Source organism: Colius striatus, chromosome 22 (genome assembly GCF_028858725.1).
Source record: "Colius striatus isolate bColStr4 chromosome 22, bColStr4.1.hap1, whole genome shotgun sequence".
NCBI classification, from domain to species: Eukaryota; Metazoa; Chordata; class Aves; order Coliiformes; family Coliidae; genus Colius; species Colius striatus.
Genome location: NC_084780.1, coordinates 3,650,415 through 3,660,493, shown reverse-complemented (window position 1 = coordinate 3,660,493; position 10,079 = coordinate 3,650,415). Strand labels below are relative to the sequence as shown.

Below are 10,079 nucleotides of genomic sequence, written 5' to 3'. Positions count from 1 at the left end.
GATGAAACTTCCTCTCTCTTCTCTTTCAGTGGAAAGGGCTAAATACTGGAAACTTTGAACATATGGCTAGGAGTCTGTCCTCCCTACACAGCACATCACAGCCTCCAGAACAGGGAAGCATTCCCTCTGCCAGCCTGGGGCTTTAAGCTCTGGCACGACTGTTGACTCTACACAGGGCACCGACAGCCCCGTGCCATGAGAAACACTGTGGAACTGCCTCCTGCAAACACTCTGCTGCCTGCTCTTTTACAGGCCTTTTCTACACCCATATCTTTAATTCTTTACTGCAAGGTTTGTACTGATCAACAGGCAGCCAGCACAAAAATAATGGCTATGAAAACTTCACCTATGACAAACAGCCACGAAACCCAAGGGAAGCATTTGAACGTTCCCCAGACTCTCCTTCTCCCTGATCTTTTGTTCCCTTATTGCTACATCACACGCTGCCCAAACCAAAATTCAAACAAAATGCTATTAAGATTTGTTACCTTAGTCTCCTCTTTCCCCATTTCTTTGGAAAAAGGACAAGTTATTTCAAGGCTTACCTCAATTTTACATTCCTTCAAATATTTTTGCAAGAGGCTCATTTTTTTTCCCAAAGCCACAGCCTGAGATAAAGCAGCCCAAGAATTTCCTCAGCAGCTCCCAGCTTGCTAGGTTCTTCCACAGAGTCTGAAAAAGGGGGTGACTTCTCCCTGCCACAGACTAACTCGTTTGATAACGGGCTGATGCTGCTCAGCTGGAAACACGATGGGTTACCCCAGCTCTGCTGGGATGGTGCTAACGGGACAGGTGTGGTGGTTATATTCTCAAATTGTTATTCCAGCAGCTTCTTCTTGTCAGAAGTTGGGATACTGTGGGAAAATAAGTTGTTATGGGAAAGGCAGAGAGAGCAAGTGGTGTGGGAGGCACACAGGACTGAGGTGCAAGCAGAAGCCAGAGCCTGGAGTGCAGCTGTGGAGACTTGATCCCATAGTGGATATGTCCTTCATGGAGATGTGTCGTTGTGGCTCTTAGCTGGGGTTTATACTGGGCTTCTGATGGTCTGCAGTGGTCCAACACCACTCTGCTATGGAGTTGAAGAGTCTCTCTGTTGTATGTGCCTGCAACATCTAGAACTACAACACTACCAAGGAAAGCATGGTGCTGAAGGAAACATCATGTGGTATCTTGGTCAGCACCCATTAGCACCTATCAGACGTTAAACCAAGGCTCGTTCTGGACAGGCACTGTGTGCCCTGCTGCCACTGGCCTGAGGACAGAGTGTGACAGCGGCCAGGCGAGAGCAGCAAAGGACCTTTGCCACTGGGGGAGAGCTCTGCTCTCTGCCACTTCCCCAAATGGCCTCTGAAATTATTTTCATATTGGTCTTGTTGCAAAACGTGGTGAAGGGTTTCCGTGGGAGAGCAGGAGCTCAGGCACTTCCTCTGGCAGCGTTACTGCCGTGCAGGAGGGCTCACCCAGCAGACGCTTTTGAACAGGACACGTTGGGCAGCCCCCACCAATGCCCCTTCCCTGGGCCTGAGGATGGCCATGGAGCTGAGAGCCCTCCTCCTGCTGCCACTCTGCTTCCCAGGTAAGAGAAGGGCTGGGCACGCCTCAGGCTTCCCACACATGTGGGGGAGAGGGACACCCTTCCCCCCAGCTCCTGCTGCCTGGGGAGCTCCATGGTGGGGGGATATCCATCACCAGCTGGACCCTGAGCTGAGCAGCTCATGGCAGGGGTGGGGAGGAAAGAGGCAGCCCCAGTTCCCATTTAGTCTTGAAGGTCCAAAACTCCTAGCGCACACATCTGTGGGTTTTAAATCAAGGATACTAGGTTTGAAATCACAGTTGTGCTTCTAACTCAAATCTCAACACTGTCCATCATAAATCAAGCCTCCTGTTTCCAAGTGAGTGAATTTAGCAAGGGGAATGGATCTTGTTTTTAGCGTTCCTCCAGTCACAAGTGCCCACAGAGTGAGGCTGGAGACAGTTTCCCCGTGTCCATGAGGAGGCTGTGGGGAACCCTGCATCAGCTCCCCTCTCTCTCTCCACTTCTGACGTTTACAGGTCTCCACAGCCAAGCAGTGGAGGTGAACCAGCAGGAAGGAAGCTCTCTCTTCATCAGATGCTTTTACAAACCACAGACTGACTACGTGTCACAGAAGGCCTGGTGCCATGTAAGAAGTGGACAATGTGAACCCTTAGTGACGACAACCTACGACCCACAATACCTACACTGGGACACAAAGGGGAAAGCTGGAATACAAGATGACTTTATGAATGGGATCGTGTCGATCTCGATGAGTAACCTCCAGGTAGAGGACTCAGGCACGTACTCCTGTGCTTCTACATCCGATGGTTACACGTTTTATTCACTGAAGACCATCTCACTGAATGTTTTCAAGGGTGAGTACATTTTTCCCACACCAACCCAAGTCTTGTCAGAAAAACAACATCATTCCTTCCCCAGTTCTGTCCCCTCTCTCCCACACAGCTGCAGTGGCTTCCCCTCACCCCCACAGCCCCACACCTTCCCCAGCCTTGCTCGCTGCTTTCTCACTCACACAGGCACCCCCAGAAGGAGCCCCCAGACCTGGCTGGCCCTGAGGGCTCTCGGGTCTCTCTCAGCTCTCACTCCTGCCCTGACTGATGAGCCATCCATGGGGGAGTTAGCCCAGGGCAAAGAGAGGGCCCAGGTGCCCACCCCAGGAGGTGGGTGTCTGTGTGCCCACCACTTGCTGGTCAGTGACCACATTTGCTGTTTTGCAGAGCTGCACAAAGGGGAGCTGGACAGCCTGTCTGTGCAGTGCCTGTACGGAACCCTGGGGTACAGCACGGGGAGAAAAGTCTGGTGTCGAATAGATAAGTCTAACTGTATCAATTGGTTGAGGGCAAATTACCCTTCAACACAGACTAACAGCAAAGCCCTGGAAAAAAGAATCTTGATAGAGGAAGACACCCAGAAAGAGATTGTCACCATGACCATGAAGAAGCTGCAGACCAGGGACAACGGTGTGTACTGGTGTGCGCTCATCAGAGACTCTTACATCACCCGGATAATGGAGGTCAAGCTCTCCGTGTTCAAGAGTGAGTACCTACTGGCAGCCAAATGTGGATGTCAGCAGATGTCAACCCCACCTCCCCTGCCTCTTCTCCCTCCCATTCTCACCACACCACCGAGGAGCCCAGCACCACTGCCACTGCTGACACCACCTCTCACTGCCTGCCCCTCTCTCTGGCAGACACAGGGGCACCTCGGTGCTGCCCCTTGGGCCTGTGGAGCCAAAGCTCAGGCCTGGCCCGTTGTGCTCTGTCTGCTCCCAAAGCTCAGGCCTGGCCCTTTGTGCTCTGTCTGCTCCCAGCAGAGACGCAGGAGAGTTTCCCATCAGCTCCCACAAATGGGGCCACCCTTCACAACTGTTTCAGGGATGATCCAGGGGCTGCAGGAACAGCTTCTCCAGCTCAGCACTTAGCTCACCCATGCTGGGCACTGCTGGAGACCTCCCCCACTGCCAGCCTTGCTCTGGCCTCACAGTTGCCAGCACTCCCTGGTCATTGCCTCGCAGAACCTACAGGCTAAGAGCTTGTGAGCCTGTGGTCCCTGTGGGAATCAGACAAGGGGACAGGACACTCCCAATTTGTGACCCACCTTTGCACAAGTAATCTGGTCCCTGTCCCCTTCTGCTCCTCATCTCTGGAGGTGGGAGGAGATCAGGGAGCATCCAGCACACAGCACATATTTCAGATTGGGAAGAGATGCCATTGTGCCTGCTTTGGGATCTCATCAAGCATGCTGGGTGTTTTCCAGGGACACAACAATACACAGCCATGGAGTCAGGCAATGTCTCTGTCCAGTGTAACTACAACACCGCAGACTACGGGGCTGTGAGCAAAGCCTGGTGCAGACAGGGAGCAAGGAATGCCTGTACCATACTGTACAATATGGACACAGAGCCCTTGGGGTACCTCAAGAAAGTTAAGGAAGGCAGAGTCAGCATGCAGGATGACACCAGGCTGGGGATTGTCACCATCACCATGGAGAAGCTGCAGGCCCAGGACTCTGGCATGTACTGGTGTGCACTTTATGAACGCCAGAAGCTCTTCCGAATGGTGGAGGTTACACTTAACATTTCTGAGGGTGAGTACTGACCTGCAGGGAAATGGGGTTGGTTTAGATTCCAGACTCACTTTCCTGCTTTCTCCCTGTAGTCTCTGCCCTGCCCAGGTTACATCACCTTCTGTGTTGCATCTGGATGCTTTTCCCTGCTCAAACCCTACATCATTGTACCTTCTCACACCAGCCATGCTATGGAATAGCAGTGGGGATCAGGACTGAACCACACACGTGTGCTGTGAGCTCTCACTGATTCTAGTTCTGCCCCTTTATAGCAACTTATCCCTTGTCTCAATAGTTCTTGAAAGCCTTTCACATTTGGTTGCCAAGGGGACAGCCTTTAGACACATATTTTAAAGATCTGTGACCTCTTGGTTTTCTTCCAGTGTGATGTTTTAAACACTAAGTGGTAACACCAAGGCACCTGGTTGTGGTAGACCTTTCAGGAATGAGGCAGAGCAGCACTGAAGGGATACAGCAGAAATCTCTAGGTGAAACTTGTAACACATGGGACTGAAGGCAGTCTCTAAGCAAGCAGGCTCCTGAACCCACAATCTCCTCTGGGCACAGAAACAGTCCTGGAAGCAATTCATACAGCTGAGTCTTTCACAGACAATGCTCTTTGCTTAGTTCTGGAAAGACTCTGTGTGCTTAAGCACAGTCTCAGTAAGTACTTCATTGCTATCCCACAGTCTCATTAAGTACTTCACTGCTGCCAGAAGATCTCTGCCACAGAGCATATCTGCTTGCACTTCCTTGGGTGCACATGGAGCAGGACTCCTGCTGACCTCCTTGCTCCTCCTCACCACTTTTGATTCTTTAAGTTGCTTTGCCTCCTGCCAGCAAGTCTTAACAACACAGGTTACAGCCTGGGTACCTTGTCTGTTCTGGGTGTCACAGCAGGAGTGAATTTATATCCATGGTAGCAATGACAGAGAAGTTTAGCTGGTAAATGCAAAGCAGCCCAGTAGTGATTATTCTTCTCTTCATGTTTGTGATTGCAGTAATAGCTGTAACAACTTTGTCAAGTGCTGCAGGCACAAGCCAAGCAACTCCTGGAAATGCTACAGCACCAAGGTAAGGCCTAAAGAAAGTCTCTGAGCTTGAACACAGTTATTAATATCTCATCCCCAATATGCCTGTCTTCTTGGGGTAGGCAGTCTCTGGGCATTCTGAGAACTCTTGCTTAGAGAAGAGTGAGATATGGCAGGCATCCTTACCAAAGGTGGCCTCTCACAGCTCCTGCCCAGAGCATAATTACAAAGCAACAAGCAGATTGCTAAAATCAAGTCATGGCTTTCTGGAATGTAGATGCCAATCTACTCTTTCATTCTTATCTCTTTGGGCTGTGCTCTGCAGCAATAGAATCTCCCAGATTCTGCCCCTAAGCCTCTCTGTCATGATTTTGCTCACTCCTGTCCATGAATATTTAACAATGAAATAGTCCTTGTCTGCTATTTAATCCTTCCATTTACCAGGCTGTTAAATGTAAAGAATTTTCTTCCCCTTTGGACATGTGCTGTTATCAAAACCACAGCAACACTTAGAAGTACAATCATGCATCAGCTCCAGAGCAGCAGGTGCAGCAAAACACAGGAGGAAAAGGCAGTACCTGCTCCAGAGCACCTGGAGTTGTGCTCTGAACTTTGAACAGTGCCTTGTTTTTAAAGCCCAAAGAGCAGTTTAGGAAAAGCTCAGAAGGCACAGACAGGTAGAAAAACCAGATAGCCTTGCTGCAGGAGAACTAAACCCTTCTTCCAAGTGCATAAAAGCTACTCCTGTCCTGTTTTTGGTCATTGGTGATGGGTTACATCAGCATCCCACTGTGCAACCATCTAACACTGGTAACTCCTTTGCTCTCCTGGCTTCAGCTCAAATGTAAACACCTATGTCCTGCTCTCTGGGATCCTGAGCATCCTGTTCATCCTGGCGATTGTCATCTCAGTAACACTGTGCATCAGGCAGCCCAAGCAGCTGGAGAGAAGAGGTATGTGGAGACTGGTGATCCCTCATGCTCTAGTCTGTACCAAACAGGGCCTTCTGTGGCCATCCCTCTTCTGCTCCAGGTGAGCTTATTCCCACCTCACAGTTCCCTGGAGAAGCTGAGGCAGGTGCAGCTTGGGAAGCCTCAAAGCAGGCTCTTTGATGTGATCTCCTCCCACAACAAGTCAAACCTGTGTTCCTCCAGACTCTGCACAGGACATCTCCTAACATGTTAGAGGGGAAGTAAAGTCAGAACAATGACTCAGGGCAGATGGGTCCCACTGGCACACCCCTTGCTTCTGTCATTGGGCAATCTCACAGCCTTGCCCCAAACTCCTGAAGCATAGGCAATGCCCAGGCATTTCATGGACTTCCCTACTTCTAAAACCTCTGATTTTGGCTTATTCCAAAGGCAACAGACAAGCAGACCACATCTATGAAAAACCAGTGGACATGACACAGGTAAGGAAGATTTCTCATATGGTACCAAATCTCTTACCAATAGCCTGTGAGGAGCTGTGTGGCTCATCTGATGAGAACCCTGGTGCTCATTTCTGGACATGAGTGGGAATGGTATTTAATGACACCAGAGAAAGGAATGTTCCTAGCTGAGAGAGAGGGGAGTAGCTGATGTAAGAAAACCCCAGGGGGAAAAAAACCACAGTGGAGCAAATTCTACTAATCTCCCTTGAAATGACTCAAAGACTAGAAACCAAGGTTAGATGATGAGGTTGGAACCAGCATTGAGGAGAGCTGATGAAGGAAAGAGTTTTCTGTTCTCTTACCTTTGTCATGACCAAAGGTAAGTTTTGACACAGCTTCTCCTGTCCTCCTGGGAAAATCTTGTGGTAACAGCTGTGGCCTGGCACTGAATCACGCTAACAAATGTTTTCCCTTTCTTTTCATAGCTTGACAGCACTGAAAGAATGGAAAGTCCCAAGGATGAAAGCAAAGACCTAGAATATGTTACCCTGAACTTTAAATCCCAACTCAGCCCTGAGGATCCTCTTTACTGTAATGTGAATCCCAGTCAGACTCACAGGAAACCCCGAGATGAAAGTGTGGAATATGCTACCATTGCACTCAAGCAGACACCTACAAATGGCAAAGGATGAAGCACAGAGTCCCAAAACAATCCCCAAATGGGAGACAAGAACTGGAATACAAAGTGGGAATGAGGAGTAGAAGGTGTGTGGATGGACACTGGGGAAAGCTCTGAGTTTTTGCTGCCCATGTGTATGTTGTTATGCATTTTGAGACAACTCCCTCCTATTAGGGGCCAGCAGAGAATTTTGCCAGGGTGAAGATTTTCTTGGGGCAGACAGAGGTGCTGGGAAATTCTCAGGACCTCTTCCATGTCTGCTTTCTTAATTCCATTAAAATGCAAGCACTTTTGGAGAGGCAGGTGTGGAGGACTGACCTTTAGAAAAAGAGCAATATCCATCAGGACAAGGATGGATCTGGTATTGCAACTGCATTCACTGGGAGAAAGTCTATCCCACTCCAAAGTCCTCAGTCTTTCAGCAAACTCATTCCAGTGCTGTAGGGATGCAACTCTTAACAATCCTGAGACTGGGTTCATTTGCCATCTAATGGGTGAGGAAATGAACAATGGCTTATAAGAATAAGCAGAAGCAGACTCTATTTGAGGGGAAATAGCTTGAGGGTGTATTGCAACACACTGAGATGCTGCATTGCAAACCTTGCAAACTAAGGATCTGTTGTACCAGAAGGTCTTGTAGCTGCAAAACAATGGTGCATAGAAGTGATACATGGACTTTTAGAGAGTGCAAATTTCCCTATAGCCTAAATATACCAGTTTGGTTAGGGAAGAGGCTTTCCAACTAGCCTAAATGATTAGCTTTAGATCAAGAAATAGAAGGTGCACACTGGAGTTTAGGGGGTAAGAAGGAATGAAGGGGGTGACATCCTCAATGTTGTTACTAAACACATGAAGGAAAAGATGATCATCGGGAGGAGTCTATATGGATTCACCAAGGGGAAATTCTGCTTGACCAACCTGATGCCTTCTACAAGGGCATAACTGGCTGGCTAGATGAAGGGAGAGCAGGGGATGTCATCTACCTTGACTTCAGCAGGGCTTTTAATATTCTCTCATCATCAGAAAGCTCAGGCAGTGTGGCTGGGATGAGTGGATAGTGAGGTGGATGGAGAGCTGGCTGAATGACAGAGCCCAGAGGGGGGTGATCAGTGGCACAGAATGGAGCTGGAGGTCTGTGGCCAGTGGAGTTCCACAGGGATGGGTTCTGGGGCCAGTCTTGTTCAACATCTTCATCAACCACCTGAATGAGGCCTAATCTAGGTGGACCTGCTTTGGCAGGGGAGTTGGTCTAGACGATCTCTAAAGGTTCCTTCAACCCTTCATTCTGTGGTTCTGTGACATTAGTAAATGTCCCTTTACAGTGTGCAGAGAGCTGTGGGATGGATTCAGTGTGGTTGCTGTGGATTACACTAGTGAGTCTCCAACACTACACCCCTTGGACAACTCAAGTTATTTCCAAGCTTGAGGGATGAATTCTCTGTCAGGGTCATCCACAGCCACAGCATATGTATGCAGACTCTGAGGCCTGTACATTAAAAACAGAATGAAGCAGCATCTGAAATCTGAAGTTAAAGGCATAGCTTCTCATGTGTCACTTGTCTCATCCTTTCACCAACTCCTAACTAAAGGCCCTTACTTTGTTGAACATTTTCTAGCAGGCCTGCTGTCTTACACCCTCTGTTCTCCAAGAACACACAAACTGGCTGCTTAAACTGAGGCAGTGTGGAATCAAGACAAGAAAGGAGAAGCAAAAATGAGTCTTTCTGTACAGACAGTAGCACAGAGCAAGAAACTGACAAGCTGTGCAAAGAACTTGCAGGAAGTATGACACAGACAACAGAGGAAGAAGGATAAGGGGGCTGATCTCAACGTGAGATGATGTAACAGGAGGGAAATGGTAATGAAAAGTGGCTTATTTACAGGTCTAAATGTCCAAGTCAGACATGCAATATACTTCTAGATCTCCAGTGCAGTTCTGATGCAGGCTGGCAACTTCCAACAGCTGACACAGGAACACTAGACTGGCTGGGACCTCATGAATCCTTGCTGTCCTGAATAGTCACACAATCAAAGAATGGTGGGGGTTGGAAGGGACCTTTAGAGCTCATCCAGTCCAACCCCCCTGCAGAAGCAGCTCCACCTAGATCAGGTCACACAGGAATGTGTGCAGGTGGGTTTTGAAGACCTGCAAGGAAGGAGCCTCCACACCCTCCCTGGGCAGCCTGGGCCAGGGCTCCCTCACTGAAACAGGGAAAGAGTTTGTTCCTGATTTTTAAATAGAACTTTTTGTGTTCCAGCTTCATCCCATCACCCCTTGTCCTGTTGCTGGATACCACAGAAACAAATGCTGCCCCAAACTGCTGACACCCACCATTCAGATATTTGTAACTATTAATAAGATCCACCCTCAGTCTCCTATTTTAATCACATCATAATCTATCAAACATATTTTTCCAAGGCACTTGGTCTCTTGCCTTCATTATTATGAGGCATCTTTGCAGGACTCACTATGAAGCTCATCTCAGCTGTAGCTCTGTTCTTTTGCAGCACTGTGCTGTACAGCACTGTTGGCCAGTGCAGCTGGTTCTCTGGCAGGTGTCTGTCAGCCCAATACAAACCAGCATCCCTACTCCCCACACTTTTTATTCTTTTGGCCACACCACAGAAAGCCAACTTCTGAGGCTTCTTCTCAGCTCAGTTTCTCCAAAAGATCAGAGCTGCACCAAGCTCTGCAGACAGGTGGCAAATGAAAGGGGCCTGAACCCCTCCCTATTCATAAGCCAGTCACATCCAATGGGCTTCACTTGAGATGACTGCAGCAGGGAAGCTGATCTATTTCTTGAGGTTTTCAGAGTTGACATGTTTAACTTGAAATGACAGAAAGAAAAAGAAAATGGTTCTGGAAATGGCTCGTTCAGCCCAAGATTCCCCTAA

General features: G+C 48.7%; 1 protein-coding gene across 1 annotated transcript; it reads left to right on the top strand.

The window, feature by feature from the left end:
- The first annotated feature begins 1,440 nt into the window (after positions 1 to 1,440).
- On the top strand, positions 1,441 to 9,792 carry LOC104556063 (polymeric immunoglobulin receptor). Its single transcript, XM_010199766.2, has 8 exons — positions 1,441 to 1,576; positions 2,053 to 2,391; positions 2,755 to 3,072; positions 3,794 to 4,123; positions 5,104 to 5,176; positions 5,971 to 6,086; positions 6,495 to 6,544; positions 6,991 to 9,792. The coding sequence occupies exons 1-8, from the start codon at positions 1,528 to 1,530 to the stop codon at positions 7,195 to 7,197; spliced, it is 1,482 nt and encodes a 493-aa protein (XP_010198068.2). The 5' UTR covers positions 1,441 to 1,527; the 3' UTR covers positions 7,198 to 9,792.
- The last annotated feature ends 287 nt before the right edge of the window (positions 9,793 to 10,079 follow it).